The 22,477-nt window shown below is 40.1% G+C and overlaps 1 protein-coding gene across 5 annotated transcripts; it reads right to left on the reverse strand.

Moving 5' to 3' along the window:
* Positions 1–129: 129 nt before the first annotated feature.
* Positions 130–22,397, reverse strand: tead3a (TEA domain family member 3 a). Of its 5 annotated transcripts, none has more exons than XM_049582394.1 (13): positions 22,184–22,397; positions 15,099–15,341; positions 8,494–8,558; positions 7,323–7,385; positions 6,196–6,207; positions 5,671–5,781; positions 5,523–5,566; positions 5,350–5,411; positions 5,136–5,260; positions 4,875–5,045; positions 3,048–3,188; positions 2,790–2,942; positions 130–2,631 (listed from the first exon to the last, which is right to left on the reverse strand). In XM_049582394.1, exons 2-13 carry the CDS (start codon positions 15,103–15,105, stop codon positions 2,518–2,520), a joined length of 1,068 nt encoding a protein of 355 aa, XP_049438351.1. In that variant the 5' UTR covers positions 15,106–15,341; positions 22,184–22,397; the 3' UTR covers positions 130–2,517. The 5 variants fall into 5 exon arrangements, with proteins under 5 accessions (XP_049438351.1, XP_049438350.1, XP_049438352.1 ...); XM_049582393.1 differs by lacking the exon at positions 7,323–7,385 and adding an exon at positions 7,494–7,556; XM_049582395.1 differs by lacking the exons at positions 7,323–7,385; positions 22,184–22,397 and adding exons at positions 7,494–7,556; positions 21,590–21,923.
* Between the last annotated feature and the right edge of the window lie 80 nt (positions 22,398–22,477).

Genomic DNA, 22,477 nt, shown 5'->3' on the forward strand with positions numbered 1-22,477 from the left:
AAGAAAAAGTAAGTTTCTTCACCAAATAACTGTGTGAGTAATTTATATACAAATGGTCATTTGGGGTATTACTTTAAGGAGGACTTCCTTTCCCATGCATCAAAGTGTTAGTACGAAGACTCTAAACGCTACATAATTCTGCAAACACCATGTGATTTTATTGGTACAGCATAAAGGCACAGATTTTATTCACTGAGCAGACTAGACCAAAGGAGTGATGAGGCACAGCCAACCAGAGTACACTGATGGTAAAAAATAAAAGAATACATTTTTTTGCTGACCATTAAGTGAATATGGTTATTTAAAAACTGAACCAGTCGGCTCTGACTTCCAAATCAGTTGCCTTCAGTCTGGTTAAAGATAATCCTGCCAGGAGAGGGCGTAATAGAGTCAAGTAACATTTACTATTAAAAAAAAAAATTGCTGGTAGCAACATGTACCAGAAACCAACACATTACACAGAACAAAAGAAAAAAAATAAGCAAGTGTAAGCTGGATACTTTGTTAGTGTTATCAGACAAAAATCTACCCCAGTGCTCTGTGGGTGACCTTAGTGTGGTCTGTACCATACGTCATTTAACATACATCGAAAGATACAACCAAAACACCCATCATTTCTGATGCTTAGAGTAACACTTCTAGCTGTGCTGGTAAAATACAAAAACAAGATAGTTCATCTTTACAAAAACGGGTCTATTTACCTTGTTTTGGCTTATAAACAGTACCATTACAAGTGTAGTGTCCTATACATCAGTGCTCCTCAGGTTAAGGCTTTATGAACCAAAGCACATTCTTATCCCAACTCACGTGGAGGTAGAAATACTGCAGCGAGCCCACACAGTCAGAGTAAAAACAGGATTGTGTAAATGAACAGTAATAGATCATTCTTTCATTCAAAATGCTGCTGACACTAAAGTGTGAACTGAATCTGAAACTGTTTCCAAAGACATGTGGGCCAAACGTCAAATCACCTCCTTGACATTTGATCGAAACATCTTCCCTTCCTCTGCAAACCTTTACACAGCGAGGATGGCTCTCTTTACACTTTGACAATGTGTTTTCAAATATAAATATAGGTCTCTACATGTAGTGCATTGAATTCTGGGAAGAGGCTCACTCATACTTTCTGTCGTAGGATCCTTACAGTTCAGACTGAACCACCTGGAGATCGTGATTCTCCACACTAAGCAGTGACAGAGGATACACCATTACACATTCACTCCTTTCCTACCTTACAGAGAAGAGATAGTCATTGTGGTAAAAGTTACATTAACACTGATTAAATGATTTGATTGCCAACCTATATTCAAACTCGTCTCACATCAGTCACACCCATAACGTGAATGCATATGCTCAGAAAACTCCCTGGAAATGACAGTATTCGTTTGTAGTGCACCACAGTTACATCGCCATTGTATATTATGTGAATGATTGAACAATATCACATATTAAACTTGATTAAATGGAGTTTGCTGGTTTCTTTTGCATGTTTTATCATATGTCAGTGATTTAAGTTTCTCATTAAAAAGAAAAACCTAATGCCTATAATGAACCGTGATATTTTGAGCCTGACACTGACTACGTTTGCATGCACATTGAATTTATTACAGGTCATGTATGTGACATATTCCATTTAGATATTCTGAATTAGGCCTTATTCTGAATGTGGAATTTTCCCATTAAGACATGTGGGATATGCCGGTATTATTCAGGTTTGGGGAGCATTCTTTGGACACTGGGAAACTTGAGGTTTTCACCACAGTCTGTGACACACGGCCTCTTACCCGTTTACGGTCAGCTCTGTGTGCTGTCATGGAAGAAAAGCCCTCATTTCTGGTCAGAAGGAAGGTGTTGCAAAAATATTACGACATCTAACTTCTCAAGAACGTGTTTGAAGCATAAAATTAAGGGAGGCTGTTTGTGCTATCATTTTTTATTTTTTTTTAAAAAGTCCTATTTTGACGCAAAGAAGCCAAATGGAAGTGCAATTTTGATGTGACAGATGTCATGTTAGGGCACATTAATCAGAGTATGCACTGCTGCATGTATACAGGAATATTAATTTTCATTAACCATGTAAACAGCTTAGTCGGAATATTGTCTTTTTATGAATAAGGGCAAAAATCTGAATATTTTGTGCATGTAAACGCAGTCATTGAGAGATCAGTTTCACTAGGTGACACATATATGTGACTGGATAACACACTGATAACATCACAACACTCACTGATCATTATCGTTTTGGTCAAAATCTATAAAAATGAAATTCACCTCAGTGTTTAGGTCATTGTAAGTTGTTGAGACGTGTGTGTATTGTTTGTAGCGATGGAAATGCACTCACAGTAAAGAAGAGGAAAGAACAGCAACAGGTGTGACTACAGTGTGACTGTTGGTCTGTTAAAAAAAGTGTGTTTAGAGTAGAGGAGTGGAGATTCTGTGTGTTTGAGCTGGAAATAGTATTTATGCTGTATGTATCAAAAAGTCTGTGGAGAGTCTCTGCACGCACACAAAGTGCTGCTAGTCGTTAACTAGTCGATAAACGTGGTACTGTGCTCCATGTTCACTCGTGGACACTTCAAACACAAAGGCGATGCACAGCAGAGTCTCCTGAGTTTCTCTGTTGGACACCACCTGGCAGGAAAAAGAGGAGAAGAGGTTGGAGAGGTCAGGACTGAATAATAGTCAAACACCAGTTCAGAGATACAGATGGAGGAATACCAGAGGCACACACACACACACACACACACACACACACACACACACACACACACACACACACACACACTTACCTGTAGGATGGTGAAGTTCTCCAGTACACTGTTCATCATGTACTTCTCTGGCAAGTGTTTGAGCTTGTGAATGAAGTTGATCATATATTCACACATGGGAGAACGATGAATGCGAAACACATACTTTCCTCCTTCCATGTGTGCATATTCTGTCTGAATGGGAGGAATCCACACATACACAGTTAAACCACATGCTATTATGGTTGGATATAAGATCTATTCTGCACATTAAAAAAAAAAAAAGTTTCATCTTCTCACCTCAACCTTCTCCACCACCTGTTTGCCAAAGGAGCAGACCTTTGTTGAGACACTGATGGTGATGTTTTCTGTTCCACTGTACTGGCTGCTCACACCGTAGAACACACCGGATCCCTCCTCGATGTCGCTGCTCAGGTCCGCCTGACATGAGCACAGAAAGAGGGACAAAGTGAGTGTCAAAGGAGAAAGACAAACAGAGGAAGCCAGTACCAAAGATGGATATAACCATGTCTTATTAGGAAGGAAATACATTCCAACATGTTAGGGTACAAACAATACGTTTTGGTGAGTAACACTGAATGTAAACATAGCTTGTTTGTTCACAAAAAGACTGCACCTTTGACAGGAAACTTTTATATTTTAACCCAGACCCTGACGCTTGAATGATCCATTTTGTGTCTAAGTGTCTTCCTGCAAAAGCTCAACTCATTAGACTTTAGAACAAGACTCCTCCTTGAGCAAGACTTGGTTACACACACACACACACACACACACACACACACACACACACACACACACACACTAACAAACAGACCAGATCAAGCAAAAGGTAAAGAAAAAACCAGTCCCTCCAGGATTTCACTTTTCTAAAACACTGCAATGCATGTTATGATGTTACAATGTTTATAGGTGTCACTTTGCAATGAAATGGCAGGGGCAAGTGAAAATTGCAAAAATAGCTGTGATGCTGTCTCAGATTTGGAGCGTATTATTATGAGCATTCAGTGTTTTTACCACAGAATTAGAATCTATGTATGATGGTTGCAGAGCAGCAACAGCTGATCGCTACTGATCAGCTGGTAATGCCGTTTGACGCAGTGTTGAAGGACTGTCCCAGTGAGAGCTTCTCCTCTTGCTTTCTTTGCCTGGATAGCATGAGCTAACACAGCACAACATGATCTCATCACTACTTGTCATATTTTGCAACTTGCACAGAAGCCCTGCAGAAGCAATTAACATCCGATAGGGACTGACAACAAAACAGCTCGACTGTTTTTAAACCTGAGAATAACCACTGGATTATGTTAGCTGTGTGATGCTAACAGGTAGCCCTGTCACTGTGTGTGTTTGACTCCAGGCACAGAGCTGTGGTCCTGCAGCAGCAGTATTCTCATGATAAACATAGGATAAGGGAGACAGAGGGGCTGAGAGAATCAATGCGCTGCACGCAGCTCTACAGTGAAATTAGATTTTACCCATTTTAAATAGTCAAATTTTCGGTAAAGTTGCAGTTACAAAGTTGTAATGTGGTGCAGAAATCACGGGGACTGGCTGAATTTATGTTCATTGTTGCAATCACAATATTGTAAAATCCTGGAGGGACTGGTTTCATTTCTTTGTAGGGCCATTTGCATAAGGATGTCAGACACTTACAAAAATAATCTGTGGCTGTTGGTGGCAAAAACAAGCACTTTTAGTGGATGTACTTTGACACTGCCCTCCTGCCCAACAATTACATTGCAGCCTGTTCCACAGCTGCAGCGCTGTGGCTCTGGCTCAATTACATCAAGTGTTGTTCCAATTAGTCACTTAGACACGAAAACATGGGACAATAGGGCCCAGGATGAAAAATACCATTGTTTCCCTTTAAATGAAACACTGCTGTACAGTGATTTCCTATGTAAACCCCTGCTCAGGCATCACATGGGCTTTGCTTCCCCCATGTGGTGTAGCAAAGTATAACCTCAGATTATAAACAGGTTTGTCATGACATAAAACCAACATAAATAAACTATCTCATGCAAAAACTGTAACGTTTAAACTAAACTGCATGTTGGTGTCAAAGTTGTACATGAATCAGTGAGAACACCAATTTTGTTTACTGACCCAGAACTTGACGAGGAAGAACGCGTTGTGCGGCCCTTTTTCATACAGCTCCTTCAGGCCTCCTTTCTTCTCAGAGAACTTGTCGTAAATCTGCCTGACATCTATGGACTCCAACACGGGGTCATTGTAGCCCGGGTTTGATGGGCCAATGAGTACAAAAAGGTGTTTATACTGTGGGAAAGGGAGGAGACGTGATAAGAAAAAGAGGAAAGACTTGGTTTTGGCAAAATAGAAATTGTATAAATATGTGGATGTCTGTACCGTCTCCCTGTCTCTCTGGATCTCCATGAAAGCAGAATACTCCAGTAGCCGTAGTTTTGCTGAGGCGATGGTTCTGTCTTGCCATACAGGAGCTGCAGGGCGTGGGGGAGGCACGGGCTCATAGCCTGCCAAACATTTAAACCAAGTTAACACAATAAACACACCAATAATCACTGCTCATCACTCAAATCAGTGAGTTTGTATTCACACTTACTGATGGGTGCAGGGACAGGGGCTGGTAGTGTAGTGTACGGTGGCTGTGCAAAGGGCTTGATGCTGCAAGGAGGAGGAGCAGGAGCCCAAAAATGAGCAACTGTACCAGCTGAAGCTTAAGACTTTGTCCAATTTCAATCAAACAAAACCAACTAATCTGACAGAGATACTTACTCCTGAGAATGTCCAGGCTGTCCTGGCACAGGGCCGGGCCAAAACTAAACAAAAGGGAAAGAAAGGAAACGGGCAGATAGTATTACTCAGACTTTTACCCAGAAGGTAGAAAAGAACAGATGTGTGTCTGTCGGTGTGTGTGTCTCACTCTGACTGGCGGAGGGAATGGAGTCTGGGGTTTCATTACACTAGCAGACACAATCTGAGCTGATGAGAGGTTGGCTACTGTCTGCAGTGCCTTGTCTTTGGATACCTGGTCCTGAATGAGAAAGAAAAAGCAATACATAATGATAAATGCTCCGTAATGAAAAACCCTGCACAATTTAGGTTAACGCTCCGAAGTCAGCCAACCTCCAAGGTCAGTTAGGACAGCGAGCCAGCCAACGTATTAACAGTACTTCAGCATGATGCAGTAACTATGAGGGAAGACAGGACAGAGTGCAAAGCAGATATAGGGGGATGCCAAAGCAGGAGGCGCACCGAGCTAGCAGGCTAGGAGAGCTAACTGGAGCCATCACCAGCATTTGACTAAAGCCACTAAAAACAAAAGAGTAATGAGCAGGATTTTTGAGTCTGCCAGTAGAACTGCATTGTGGACTAGAAGTTATGTGATGCCAACCACAAAGCACAAAGCCTCGAAGCAGAAGATTGTAGTTGTGTAACCAAAACTTACCAAGTTCATGGCCTATGGCAAAGAAGACACGGTATTATTAACTTCAGTACATTCACAATAACAGCAGGTCACAGATTCACTATTAGGCCATACAGAAAAACACCTTCCTCAGTACATATAACTGTTTAACATTACTACAAACCTAACATGTCAAACACTCTCACACTAGGCTACAAAAATGAATCTCACACTGACAGGACAAGCTACATCATACTAATCTGTGCTGACGATTGTACCAGGAAATAAGCTGGCCTCAAAATCTGAACATGTTCTCCAAAATGTGAATTAGAGTGCAGCAAGTTAAATGCCTTCGGTGCAAAATGATGTCAAAGAGCCTTTATTACAGTGCATGGTAAAACCACAAGAAAAAAACTGCTTTAAAAGAAAAAAAAAAAAAAAAAGACATAAAAGGACTGAGGGAAATGTCTCAGAGTGAGAACGTGGAGATCAGAAATGATATAAAAGAAACTGAAATTTGTCACATGTGCAAATTAAAATCTCCCTGCATGTCTGTGTGTATGCAAGCATTTATATGTACATTACTACAGCCATGCACATGCTTAGGTCCACCCAGCCGGCTACTGAATCTAATGTAGTTATCCGTCCACAGCCACAAGCTTCTTAAACTAAGCAAACAGATCAAAATTACTGCCATGCATTAAAACAAAAAACCCTTTCTCACGCTAGCATTAAAATAAATCTGCTAGACAACAAATATACGCAAAAAGCAATGTTTGAAAATATATAATGAGTACGCAAAGCCACAGCCTGCCACACCACGTTCCCACAGCCACTAACACTATCTCAGTGCCCTAAGGATGGTATTATAAATCATGTGCCTAACTATTTGCAAACATGATTTATAATTCTCCATCAAAGCATTCCAGTGCTTCTGCCTTAGATGCCTATATAGGAGTCCTGGCATCATCACAACACTAAATAGATATGTCATGCTTTATCATTTAGAAATTGCCTCCACTCGTGCGTACATCGAGACCCCAGCAGAGAAGCGTAAATCTGCCATTAGCTCTCACAAAGACATCTAGCCTTAGATTTAATGTTAGGTTGGATCTGGGCCACATGCAGAGCGAAGCAGCTAGCATGGCAAAGTCAGTGAGCGTGTGTACCTTGAGCTTAGACTGAATCTCACGAGACTTTCTCTTGGCCAAGACTTGCAGGTGACTAGAGACCTGACGAAAGACAGGGCGCAGGACAGAGGATGGGAAGAAAAAGGAAAGGAAAAGGAGAAGGGATGTGACTACAGAGGGGAAGGGAGAGTTGATTCGGTGGGCACAAACCTTGATGCTGGTCTGGTATTCTCGTACCCTCTTACGTGCCAGAACCTGAATGTGACTAGACACCTATGGAGCCAGGGTTGCCCCCATGAAAGAACACACATTCACAGGGTGATTTTGACGTTTTAAATAGATAGATGTCCATTAATAATCACTTTAAAGGGATAGTTCACCCCAAAAATCAAAAATATGTATGTTTCCACTTACCTGTAGTGCTAATTATCAGTCTTGATTGTTTTGGAGTGAGTCGCAGAGTGTTGGAGATATCAGCCATAGAGATGTCTGCCCTCTCTTAAATATAACAAAACTAGATGACACTCAGCTTGCGGTGCTCAAAGTGCCAAGAGAGTACATTCAAAAACTCAACAGCAATGTCTCTTTCCAGAAGTCATGACACAGTTACTCATGATAATCCACAGACCTTGTTGTGAGCAGTTTCATGTAGGAACTACTTTCTTTCTACCAAACCACACCCACCAACTGTATCACCACGCAGCGTTCATCTGCTCATGGAGATGATAAACGTTACTTAGCTCAGTGGTGCTAGACGCACGCTTCCTTCTGTGCGGTGATAGGTTTGATGGGTGTAGTTCAATATAAGAAAATAGTTCCTCTATGAAAGTGCTCACAGCAAGGTCTGCGGATTCTCTTGAGTAAGCGGGTCAAAATTTCTGGAAAGAGACAGTGCTGTTAAGATTTTCAATTCTAATTCTTGACGCCTTCAGCACCACAAGCTGAGTGCCATCTAGTTTCAATCAAGACTGGTATCTTCAACACTATGCAACTCACACCAAAACAATCTAGATCAATAAATAGCACTACAATAAAGAGGGAAAATATATATTTTTGATTTCAGGGTGAACCGTCCCTTTAACAAGCTGCATGGGTAATTTGAAACAAAATAAAAAAACCCACATAAAAATATATGTAAACTGCAAACTCTATTACCACAAACACATGTAAATGTTGTCAATAATGCATGACTGTTGTCTTCTGTACATACCTGTTTGCGTGTGCGCGTCTTCCCAGTTCGTAGCTTGATATAGCGAGCTATCAACTCATTTCGACCTAAAATTGAGAAATAGATAAAATCAGAACGGAGCGCACACACACCCACACACACACCCACACACCTTAGTTATACACAATACAATATATGTTACTATATCAGACAGTAAGACAATGATGTTGCTGTTGCTGTAAATGGTGATCCATTTTAATAAGTTTGCTTCACTTTAGCTGATATAGGGAGTAAATAGTGGTTCAACGTTTTCCAAAGAATCACCACAGAAAAAACATGGCTGCCACTAAAGTTTTACCAGCCACTCAGTTACATTGTATGTCTTGAGGCATGTATGGCCCTAAAATTATGGTCTAAAAATTGCAATCAGTGTTCAAAGACTGATTTGTGCGATGTCGTTTGTCTGTGGTACACTCACAAAATAGGCCTGCAATTTTGTAATCACACCACTCCAACCCCTGGTGCAACCACTCTCATTTGGTCACTGAATCAAATATGAACCTAAATGGCAATGATGATGCGAGTGAGTCCTCTCACACTTGATCTCAAGTCCACTGCAGCACAGCAAACCACACAGTCTCTGTTCTGTATCTTATGACGTTAATCTTCTTAAGCAGGCCTACAATCACAACACTCCTAGCACGAGTCTTTTGTGTTTTACAAGCCAACAGGTCACAGTGACATTGAGAATTTTCACTGATCATTCTTTGGTACAAAGCAAAAGAAGATGCAGATGTGTTAACGTTTTCTATCCCTTTTAAATATATAGAGTGAGGGTCATAGAGTGCCTCACAATCTTAATGAAGGTGAAAAATAATGTGTATCTGCCCTGTGATTCAGATCCACGCATGCTACACCCTTACACCAAGTTTCATGAAAATCGGGCCAGTAGTTTTTCTGTAATCCTGCTGACAAACAAACAAACCAGACCAAAAAATAACCTCCTTGGCAGAGGTAATGTAGCCAAGCTTAATGCAACGGCACTTATAGCATGACATGTGAGAAGATGTTTGCTCTCACGCAGCTACATGGACTGTCACGCTTTGAATTTCTGTGGCTGTATGATATTCTCATTAAGGACAGCATGTGTTAATTTAGAGTCAGCACTGGCCTTGCCCAATGGCAGAGCTCCAAAGCAGATGGACAAGTGGCGGGAATGAAGGGGAGACGAGGAGAGGTCATCATAAACAGACTTCCAAATTGTGGTCACTGCAGACTGCATGGTCAGCTCTTTCTTTCCCTGCCTCCCCCAGCTCCAGCCTACACCTGATGATCTGCCTGTCTCTGATCGTAACTGCTGAGCAACTCCCGATTCACATATGGCAGATGTCAGAATTAGAAAGGCTGAAGATAAAAGGTGACCAAATGAAGCCTTGCAGACTGATTCCGCAGCTTTAATCATTTAATCACACACGCACTAACATCATCGACATCACCATCCTCTTTTCTGGGAAGTGGTGCGATGCTGTAGGGACTTAGGTCACATCAGGCTGAGTCACATCAGCTCTGTGGAGTTACCAGAACACAGAATTCCCCAAAATCAACAGAAGGGTCTGACTCAGACGCAGCAGTCTGCTCCAATTCCCAAAACAGAGCACATGCACTTTCCTGAAGCTTAGCACTACTACACATAAGGCCAAATGCTTTTTCATCAGAGCTCAACTCATGTCTCATTTGTTACAGTGTGTGTAATTTACACCTTTACATGAGAGCAGAGGGCGCATGGTAAGATCAGTTTGGAAACATGGCGACACACTTCACAAGTCACTTTAACTTCATGATGATTATCTCCCTGTTTCTCCCCTCATCTGCCACGTTGCCCCAATTTTTTTACCCTTTCACTTCCTAGCTTAAGCTACAAATGAGATTTTCGTCATGAAAGAGATAAAGAGAGCCAGACACCAAAACTAAACAAACTTGAGTTAATTTTGTCATTGTTTCAGCAGGAAATGACTGCCAAAATGCTGTTTGGCAAGTATCAAACATATTTCCCTTTGGACCAGTGGGGTCTGACTCTCTAACAGCAGATCTATAGTTGATAATCTGAATGAGCCTGTCTCTGACTCGACTACGTCCCATCAAAATTCTCCAAACAAATTCAACCACATACCAAAACAGATATGATTTAGTGAGCCTTGAGCTTTGTTCAGCAGAGCCTGTGTGTTTATACTCTTAAATTTGAGAGAGACACACTTTGGAGGAATTGTACACAAGGTTATTGATCACGATAATTAATATTTTAGCAAAAGAAATATAAACAATTCAGAATGATTTTTTGTGCATATCCATTACAACCACTCCAGTTATTTAATCCCCATTTGTATATTTACATATTATAAATAAACCGGACTGTTGTTAAATGTAACCTGTTGATTGTTAGTTAAGATATTAAGATAAGATAATTTACTTAATCTTTTTTTCCAGTAAAACATCATTCAGTATAATGTATTTTGTTTTAAGAATTAAAGGAATACTTGACCTACAAAATGACCATCTGTTTATCAATCAGTCATGCTGTTACCATGAATTCATGAAGATAACTTTTTCCCACATGCCTGTATAGATAATGGTAAAGATATTGATTATTTTGTGTGTGTTCAGGAAGTATCGAGTGAAAGACTGGATAAATCAGACTTGGATCATACTGCATGAGTTGTGTGTGAGTTTGTAAACGGATGGTTTGAAATAGTTTTGGCATTGTTGAACGTAGTTGCCAATCAATCAATATGTTCACCGTTTTCTGTGGAGAATGTGAGAAAAATTAAAGTTTTCTTCATGAATTCAAAGTAACACCACATTACTAACTGATTTACAGAAGGTAATTGTGTGGGTTAAGTATTCCTTTAACAATATGTCAAATGTTACTCTTTGCAGCAACTAGCAGTAAATCAATATCAATAAGTTGCTTGATAAATGTGTTCTACTCTTCACACTCAAGTTACTCCCAAATTGGCTCTCGTAAAAGCACTTCTTCATTTGCAGTCTTCAATATGTTGTGCAATTTAAAAACAGTGGACACAACATCAAGAAGAACATTGGCATGATGCTAAAATATCATCAATAAAACAAGCAGCCTCTGACTTATCTGTGTCCCCCTGTGAGTGCAAGTGATCCATCTGCTGATCATCCTAATTTCGGAGTACATGCTTGACACTGTATTCCAGGGTGACATCATGGCAGTTACATACGACTGAGAGCACAGAGACGGGAGCTCAAATACAACTGGCCCATTTTTAGCAGGAGGAAGTACATACACGCATGGTATTCTGATATGAGACCAGATAGAGTCTGGGATTTTGCACATTGTAACATTTGTATATATCAGATTTATTGTCATCTTTTCCTGGTTTTAACAGCTGCACTGTGTTATTCAATTTCAGAATGTGTGTTGAGTTAAATGAGCACTTAGTATTTCTGATTGCCTGACTAATATCATTCATTTATCCACTTGAGCTACTTTTAGGCATGATCTGTGATCTTTGAATGCTATGCTAAGTTTACCAGTTGACTTCATGTTTGAAAAAGACTTTCTTTTATCTGTAAAAGACGCCCTGGCAATCTGCCTATTTAGGACGCAGTAATATTTCTGTAATGTCTTCTGCAGAGTAGTGACATTACTAGTGGGTAAGTTATACATTTATAGTATACAGTAATTCAAAATTTGCTACAGTTTGTACTTGCCTTGACTTACTGGATGATTTTATGATGTGGGATAGTATTAATTTAAGGAAATGAGATCATTGTGTAGGATATGGATGGGGAAGCACAGACTGAAATTCTGACAAACTATTAAATCATAATGGAACAAATGAAGCAGTTTTCTTTCTTTGCCCTGTTTTTTTAATGTATTTTAATTTTAAAAATAAACCTTTTTTGTTTTGTTTTTAGTTATAGGTAATTTCAAAAATGACAACATATTATGCAAAATGTTAAAACAAAAATGGGTACTCAGAGATTCTCACAGGACTATATCAAAGGATCTGTTTATGACATTAGGAGCAAATCTATGACTCAGAGTTTGATTCATGGTTTTCTGAACATGGTTTTCAACACAGAAGTGACTGAGCCAGCAGCTAGCAGCTAATAGGGCTGGACGATATGGACAAAAATTCATATCTCTGTATTAACAAGCTGACTGGCAATACACGATATATATCTCAGTATTTTCGAGTGAATAGGCTACATGTTTTTAGTTGCAGGTCAAAGCCACATGTCACAAGTTTTTTTTTAAACAGACTGTGATCAAAATAAAAAGGCAATGACAGGGATTTTATTCCCCTGTTTGAAAATATACAGCTGCATAACAGTTACAGCTCCAAAACACTAGTCGGCAGCGAAGTTTCTGGTAAGTGCTGTCAAGTTCAGTTGAATAAAAACACACCCCAAACACACATTGCACAAATCTGCTTCACTAACTCGCAGCATTCACAGACAAAGCACTTGACTTTATCTGGACACATTTACCCCCCAAATACAACATGCTAATGTTTTTAGCACAAGCCTATGGCATTTTACATTGTATAAATTAACCTAGCAGCTAGTGGATTCTCCTCCACTCATATGAAGCCAGGGACAACAGCAACATTTAACAAAGGTAGCAACATTCGGTATTTTTATAACTCACAAGGTTCACCGACAAAACTGTTGTACTAAACACGTTTACTTAACACGTTTTCCAAACAATACATTTTACATTTTATAAATTAGCCTAGTGAATAGCAGAGATTTCCTCTGCTCATATGAAGCCAGGATAAATCACACACAAGACTTATAATGCTGTTTTTGTGGATGCTTTATTGTCTTCACATTTTATTGTTTCATATTTGTGAAATTAAAGTAAATAAAGGCATTGTTTCCACTGAGGGAAATGGTTTCAGCTTACAAAATTAGACAGGAGGTCTGTGTCGCCGTGTGGCATAGTTATATTTCTGGGGAGGCGCACATAAAGCTACGGCTCACGCAACACAACCCTATACTGATTTAAACGGTGTTGAAAATATATCAATATATCGTACATAGACGTTATATTGCCCAGTCCTAGCAGCTGACGGGGCTAACAGCACAAACAGCGCTAACAATGTCAACAGTGCTGACAGACCTTGCATTGTTAACATTGTGGGGAACTGGAGGATGGGCACTATACTTCAGTGACGATGCTGTGGGTCTGGACAGCGTTATCAGCAGAAACCACGGTAGGAGCGCAGTGCAGAGCAGCCGCGATTAACAGGCCAGTGGAATACACTCACACACATATACATACACACAAGGGCTCACCTGCATGCGCCATTCAACTGTTTAATGCAACAATAACAATGAAGCTCTGATTACAGCTCACACAGAGTGTGTGTGACTTCAGCAAATAGTTGTTTGCTGCTATGTCAATGCATTGAATGTTGCATTTAGAACCTTTAAGATGCAGTGAGTGAAAAGTTTGATGGTGGTTTGAAAATAGAGGAGACCAGTGGAATACTTTGAGCGTGCGGATTATGTTCAGTGTCAGTATTGCTTTCCAATGTGTGAAAGTGTGTACCAGTGGGACTGTGCTTGTTTATTCAGAAGGAAGTGGGGGTGGTCAACACAGTGAGCCCACACTTCCACAAAAGGAGAAAATGCCACAACGTTGAAAGAACTTTCCCTTTCCGTCGCATGGGATCACATTTCCTTTTTCCCCCCTCACAACACACACTTACACATTCACAAATGCATGACACAGGCTGCTGCAGACGGGAATGCTAACCCTTAGCTGGGAAAAAAAAAGAAAAAAAAAAGAAAAGAAAAATGCTAGGAATGTTGGGCGCTAGCCAAGGCCTTCAATAAGGTAGGAAGAAACCGTCAAAACACATCAAAGCCCTGCTCTTAGGCAGCATCCTGAGCAGATCCTAACAGAGCAAACACTACTACACTGGTTATGGAGTCCCAGAGAACAACATGAAATAACCTTTCAGCATCAAGCAACTTCTTTATGTGCTAACCTCAGCCTAACCTGAGATGTCAACTTGCTCTAACCTTTGACCCTGTCAGTGCTGGATACACTGTGACCTCACGCTACACAGCTCTCTCCAAAATAACTGCAGTCAGATCACCTGTGCACAAACTTAGAGGTCTTTATAACAGCAATCAATACCCCTTGGACTCCAAAGTGCTCACACTAAATCATTACTGGTCTATTCCACGCTACCTCAGAGAACCAAACCATACCAGGAATAATGTTTCCTTTTTATATGACATTCTGTAAAGGTAAAGGCTGATGTAGTGCTTTTGGGTAATTTTGGCCATTTATCTAATAGGGAAAATTTGCCACCTTTTATGTGGATGTCCAATCAGTGTTGATGGTATATATAGACTATTGATACAATAAATTCCTCACTGTGCGCTATACTGACCAAGTAAACTGGGTTTTCCTGCTTGTGGAGCTGTGCCAGCCATGCCTATATGTACCAGGATGGATTGCATCATTCCCTAATGACGCTGCTATAATGGTTGATATATATATCATCATATAAAAGTCAGCCAGGCATCACTATAAATAAAAGTAGACAGGATGGACGACAATCATTACATTAGGACAGAAGTTTCCTGATCCTCACCATACATCTTCCCCTCATCTGAAAGTATGATCTTCCTCCTGCCGCAGGGAGGGTAGATGGCCAGAGCTTCCTGAAAGCTCTGCTCAATGTCTGGACTCCACACGCCCTCGGGGTCGCCGTCCAATCCGCGGTCCGCCCCGTCTCCCAGGCCCTCTCCATCGCCGCCGTCCTCCTGCGCCCCATCAGGGCTGCCACGGCAACTCCACTCCGACGCAATGATGACGGCTCCTGGCCACAACGCACCTGGATCACACAGGACAAGACATTTTATGGATTTCACATCCTCTGTTGCTACGTCTGTCAAACTTTTTGTTTTCGCATGGCATGCAGTTTACACTGATAACAGTGGCAGATTTAATACTCAAGTTTAAAATTAATTTTTTAAAACAATGGGTTGATGTCACACAAAGGTAGACAAAAGCAGCCTAAAAATTTAACCTGTGAATGTGGATTTTAAGGCTGAAATAACAAGTGTTGCTGCAGATTTTAGTGGTAGCTAGTTGTCTAATTGAGCTCATATTAGCTCCATGGGTTGCCTGATGTTTTATTGTTTCACACTGACTAATTTTACATGTGCACAACAGCTACCTACACAATACTAGGAAAGCCGAGGCTACAGCTGTCAGGTAGTCCTTGTATTATAACGACAAAGAAAAATAGCCTCTTATTTCAGTATTCTACAATCCTATCTTGCTTCTTGGTTCGTTAATATCTGTGCTTGTCCTAAATCCAGGTTTCAACATGGCTTTTCTTCCACATTAAAAAAGCATTACACCAAAATATCTACAGAAATGTGAGAGTAGTATTTGTTTTCATAGCTGATGAATTTAGACAAAAAGGCATTGCAATCAGCAAGGTTTAAAGAAATTAATGCAGCTGTCTCCTGGATGTTTTAAAAACACAGTGCAGCTTTAAATCATATTAGAGCAACATATACAAACCATTAAGTGTATAGTCTGTGTATAAGTAATAATAAACTAAAGAAGTTTTTGGGGTTACGGAGATTTTCTGTATCTTCATCTCACCAAAAAGCTGGAACTCATCAGCACACACTTGGTTATCCATAAAAAATCCTTTATCTTTAACTGAGGGCAGTTTGTTCATAAACATCTGGTTAGTTCTCAAACTGAAACTCCTGACTGGACATTAAATGTGCTGTTTTGGAGCAAGAAGTGGAGAGGCAGCACAGAGCAAGGGAGGATGCCAAGGCAGCACTGAATGCAGCATCAGCACTGAACCAAACATGTGATAGAGTCATAAAATGGAGTTTGATTTGTTTTTTAACACAATCTCAGAAATCACTGGCATAAACATTGAATCATATTCTCTTACTGCACTATTTGGGGACTAAAACAGAAAAAGATGTAATCCCCTTTGTCACTCTGCTGGCGAGATGTTTAATTTTGCTCCAATGGAAGTCCCCTGTACCTCCTTCCCGTTCTCTTTGGATTCAAGCAGTTTTAACTTGTTTAAAACTGGGGAAAAAAAATCAGACTTAGACTTAGACAGATCTAGAAACAAATTCTCTGCAACATGGACACCTTTCTTCAAACTCAAACTGGACTCCACTGGCCTGCAGTTCCAGATTAATACATCTTCTAAATCTATGCAAGAGGCCTGTCCTGTCTTAATGTAACAGCTAAACATGCTAAATGTAAATGCAAATATTGTTCTACTTGAAAATCCAATAAACAAAGTGGGGAAAATGGAGTTTGATTTAAAGTATAAACACAAAATAAACACAGATCCTGGACTATTTATCCATTAAACCTTTGAAATCTGAGCAAATATACCTGATCCGAGTATTCGCACCGATCATGTTATTTTTTACAAAATTGGAATCGCTAATAAAAATCTGTGTTGTTCATTGTTGCCTCCACTTCCGATGTATTGTAACCGAGTGTCCTGGGTTCGCCTAACTGAGTGCAGCTAATGGGCAATAAACGGACAGAAGTCGAGACAACAGGTTCAGCGACCATCGCTTCTCTCTTTATTCCGAGCAACACAGCCACACCTAACGTCGGAACCTCGCCTACCACATCCCTACAGCAACTCTGGAGGGACAATTTGTTCACAATTTAGAATCTGTTTACATTTTGTGCTGCTGAACCACCGATAAGCTTTTTGGATACTATTTAAATAAATAATAAACCTTATGGGACAACTTGGATGCATTCTCTCTTTTTTTTCATTCTTAATGTTTTGTAAAGTATCAGATCGGACTCGGTATTGGACTCTGTTTAAAAATAAAGGACTCGCTATCGGATCGGATGCAAAAAAAATGTGATCGGGACATCCCTACCCAAAACTGGCAAAAAAATATTAATAAAAAGTCACAAGAAAACTACCTGAAAATTACCAAGAACAGTAAAGTAAAAGGACAACAATAAAAAAGGAAATGACCTAATAAAAAGAGCTAAAAATTGAAAAATACATACACATATGTATTCCATAACATACGTTATGGATATATATATATATATAATAATCATGAGTTTGCTGGAAATTAATTCATTTGTTCGTTTACCGTAATCCTGGTTTTCAGGACATTTTCCCCCATTTTTTTTTAAATAAATTACAACAGATTTAACAACAGATTTTCAGGTCATTTTCTTTTCAGCTTTTACCAATTTTTTGTCCCCAAGATTTCGAAACAAAATACAACCGTTTTGCTCAGGTTTAAAAGATTTAAATGTTTGTAAAAGGCGTCTGAGTGCAGCACAAGAAAACTGATGTTGATCCAGGTTTCAAAGGGTTAAAATAAAAACTGAAAAATGAACTGTTTCAGATTTTGATAACCAAATTGTTTCGGTCATTTTTCAAGCAACAATTCCCCAAAACTCTGTTTCTAACTTCTCAGATATGAAGATTTGCTGCTTTTTCCCATGAATTACCATAATTAAACCTCTCTTTATTGGATTGACAAAACAAAGGAATTTGATGATGCCACTTCAGGCAGGCTCTGTGAAATTATAATGGGCAGTTTTCACTATTTTCAGATATTTTATAGCCTAAAGCAAACAATTAAGTGAAAAATAATTGGCAAACTAATTGATAATGACAATAGTCCTAGTATGTAACCATGCAAACTCAACTTTTTTTTAATTTCATGGGCATTATGTTTAGGAGGGCCTCACTATTATGACTTTAAGAGGAGCAGAGCACTCAAAAACGTTCTTGCAAACTCACTTTTAATAAAACAAGAGTGTAAAACTGAATCCCACATGATAATGAAATCAAACCTGTGAGTTTTATAGCTGGGGCCAGTGGCAGGCAAGTCAAAAAAAATCAAAGGGGTCCTGCACTTTACATCAAACACATTGTGATGGATAGACGGGACAGGGATTAACTTTGCGGCTGCCGAGAATGGCGACAGATTTCTTGGACTTCAAATGTCTCCACACTTCACCAGGAGTGAGATCAGGTTCGTCTGAAGTTGTTTACAGCTTCCATGGGCACCGGGTGTATTAATAGCCCTGGCATTCGGGGTTAAAGACCCGACAAGCAAAATGGCAAAACATTAAGAGCTTGTAAATTTACAAAGACACTGGCCAAGGTCAATGAAGACCCCACCAGTTGGTCTAGGTTACACCAGTGAGTGATGGCGAGACCAGGTAGGTATTTTCCTTCAGCTGACTGTCCTGGAGAAACTACATTAAAGGCAGAACTTGAGCCATATGAACTTTCCAGAAGCCTGCAACTTTAGGCCACATGAGGAAATTACACATTCTGTTGTTATTGTTGAGGATGCTCCAAGTCTCCTCAAACACAGGCACACATATGCAACATGAATGCTGCCTGGTGTGTAATGTTTTCCAGAGTGTGGCTAACATGGTCCCTGCCACAGAGGAACCGCAGAGGATCAGTGTGGTCGCAAGAGCTTCCCCTGCTGTGGTGGGCTTATTGGACACACTCTGCACAGGGCCAGCCCAGCTTCAATCACTGCTGGCGGGACTGTGCTGTTGCCATAACGATCAGACAGGCCCTGGTGAGATGGTTAAGAAAGAGCAGTGCCTGAAAGAACATTGTGATATTCAAGGGGACTTGATCGTTTTACTGTGTGAGAAGTCGGATCTGATTAACCTTAAAGGGACAGTTCACTCCAAAACCTAAAATACATATTTGAACTCTGAACCTTCTCTTAATGCCCTGATTGTGGTTCAAGGGACAAAATATTAATATGCACAATATTGTTTTATCACCTTGATACTTCATGAATTTCCAGAATTATATTAGAATTGCTGATAATGATTTTTTATTAAATTGTTTGAGTTAGACCATTCTGGGATATAATTGACCCTAAATATAAGTAACATCACTGTAACATAAGTTCCCAACCTAGGGGTAAATGTGAGGGGTCTTTTTTCATGTGAAATCCTGCATACCTTCACCTATCTCGGCCTATAAATGCCTTTAAATTTAACAATATGAGACGGATATATTACATTTAACTACTCAAAGCTCACATCTACACTGAGGCCGTGATCTGTGATGATGGGTCATAGGTATACAGTTGTTCAATTCAGGGGGATCACAACATAAAAACATTAGGAACAGCTCCTGTAGGACACTGATCTTTATATGTCTGTGAATGGCTTTCAAGCAAAGTATAAAAATTTGAAAAACTAATGTGTTCATACACAGTTAAGTACACCGGCATTGTTTTTGTTTTAATAATAATGCTTTATGGTCATTTTAATGTTTTGTCACCCTGATAACAATGTAAGCTCAGTTTGTGGTGAAGGCACAAGTTCCCACTTCAATACTTTTTTTCTTGTAGGATATTAATAAAAATCAGAGCAAAACAATTAAAGGTAAAACTTTATTTGGATAGTCCACCTACAGATAGTTTATAGCGTATTTGCAACATTTCAACAGCTTATTAACTGAGATTCAACAATTCAGCTGTTTTGCTTTGTCAGATACATTAGTACATGTGACAATTCATCAATAAATCTACATATTTTCAGAATAATTTAGTTTAACTTGAATTATTCATTCAACCTATGCAGCATAGGCAGAGTGAATTATTAAAGTTCGACTAAATTACTCTGAGAATTTATCACATATACTCTTTAAATAATCTGTCAAGCAGCTACAGAATAAAGCAAAACATTTGAATTATTGAATCTCAACTAATAAGCTGCTGAAATGTTACAAATTCTCTATAAACTATCTGCAGGAGGGCTATCAAAATAAAGTGTTAACAACAATTAAAAAAAAAAAACACAGGTGTTAGGTGTGTGGGACCCATCACAATGAGGAAGTAAGGCCAAATCTTACTTTGATTAAATCACTTCAGTTAACTCAACCCTTGAAACAAAAGCTATTATTGACAGTACATAGTACACTCAGTGGCCACTTTTTTAGGTACACATGTAAAATCCAATGCAATCCAATACAACAGCTTAGCCATAAAGTCTGCCTTTACAGTTATAAAATTATTGTTCTGATCCACACTGTCAAATAGATATTAATTATATGTTTATTACTAGGGTTGGAGTGTGACAGGTGTTGAAACTGACTGCATTATATTTATGTGTTTCTAATGTTCTGCTCACCCCATATACTAACATGAAGGAGGAAACACATTTCTATGATGCAGTCCACTAAAACACTCATTACGACATCAGTAGAAGAAGAAGATATACTTTAAAAATCCATTTTTTCACTCTTCAAATACACACACATGCACAAACAGGACCTATACATGCATTAAATGGAGAGATGTCAGAGTGCCCATGGACAGGCACCCTGAGGAGTTGGGGGTGCAGTGCCTTGCTCAGAGGCCCTTTGGCAGTGCCCAGGAGGTGATCTGGCACCTCTCCAGCTACCAGTCCACACTCCATATTTGGTGCGGGTGGGGACTTGAGCCAGGTTCCCAACCCAAGTCCCTATGGACTGAGCTACTACCACCCAAACTAGTAACGTGAGTTATTAAAGAATGAACATTGTCTTAATTCAGGTGTAATGTGTGGCATAAGTGCTGTACTGGATTGCATTACATTTAATATTGTGTACTTGGCCAAGTCTGAGTGCAAGATTACTGCTGAGTGATGTGGCTGAGATTTGAGAAATCATGCAACACAGCCACCACAGCCACAGCTTTGTCATTTACCAGAGAAGTGGTGATGCAAATGTTTGGGACCAGCAGCATTACCAGCAGCAGTGAAGGCATATGCAGCCCTGCCAGTATCAATATAGCTCCCAGTGGCCAAAAGGTCATGTGTTTAGTGCAGTGGGGAGCACTGCGCTAAATAAAGCTATGAGCTCAGCAAACACTGACAAGACACATGCACACTACGGGCTGCCTTCAGTGACATTAACCCAGCTAGATCTCAAACTTACATGGCCACCTCAGCACACTACTACAGACCTCTGTGGGTTTAAGGCAGCAAATCAATCAGACTTTGAGTACTTTATATGAACCTAAAGGTCACATCTTACACCAGCTGTATAATTCAGTCTGGACAGTCGTGCTGTAGACTTACAGAAACTTCTTGTAGGGCCTCACATGTTGGTGACACTCTCCCAATACCAATAAATTAAACCCATCTGCTAAATTAGCATGAACGTTAGAGGGGAAAACAAAATCACACTCAGCCGTTGGAAGCCGTTTAGCCAACTGTGAGTTAGCAAAATCTGTTTTTGATCCAAAGTATGACAAAAATGAACATGTAACTTAGCTTAACAACTGTTAAAACACCACACAAACACTTTAAAGTGTAATGAGGCGTGTTATTTTTTGTATTTAAGTGGCTAAATCCGAGACAAACCACTGATAACACTCTCGAGCTGATATGCTAGTCGGTTAGCTTGCGGGCTAATAATACCTCAACAAACTCCAAACTAAGTACGAGAGACGCCTAAAAAGTCGCGGCAATTACAACACGGGTGGCTGGGTAAATAAAAGAGGACCTCCCTGCTAAACAGAGGCGGCTGATTCAGCAAAGCGGCAGCGGGAAAATGCGAAATATGTCAAATATCCCAAAACTTCCAGCGCACACGAAGCAGCGAAGCAGCTGCCGCAGCAGCAGCGTGAAAGTTGCAGCACACAACAAAGAAGTATCTGAGAGCGCACTCACCTTACAATGGCTCTGCTGCCCCGCTGCTACAGGCACACACTCCTCTCCGCACACCGGGGCTTCTAGAGCACTTTTGCTTTGTGTATCGCGAGTAGTTTCTCGGTAAAAATAATCGTGTTTGACAGAAAAAGGCGGAATGCCAAGTATGAGTTTGGTATGAAATCAACGCGCGGAGGAAAACGCACAGAGGCGTGGCGACGGAACACGCGCACACGCAAAAGTTTTGTGGGTTCCAGTGTAAACTCCTCCCATGACACCAGACTCCTGGTGGAGGAGGAGATGGGATAGGGAGAC

The sequence above is a fragment of the Epinephelus fuscoguttatus genome, linkage group LG7 (assembly GCF_011397635.1).
Source record: "Epinephelus fuscoguttatus linkage group LG7, E.fuscoguttatus.final_Chr_v1".
Taxonomy (NCBI): Eukaryota; Metazoa; Chordata; class Actinopteri; order Perciformes; family Serranidae; genus Epinephelus; species Epinephelus fuscoguttatus.

Bases quoted from the DNA above. Each gene is read 5' to 3' on its own strand.
- tead3a (XM_049582394.1), bottom strand. The intron at 5,261-5,349 runs GTAAGTGTGAAT...AATGTTTGGCAG, and splicing joins CCCTGTCCCTGCACCCATCA to GCTATGAGCCCGTGCCTCCC. The intron at 5,046-5,135 runs GTACAGACATCC...CCTTTCCCACAG, and splicing joins TCCAGAGAGACAGGGAGACG to TATAAACACCTTTTTGTACT.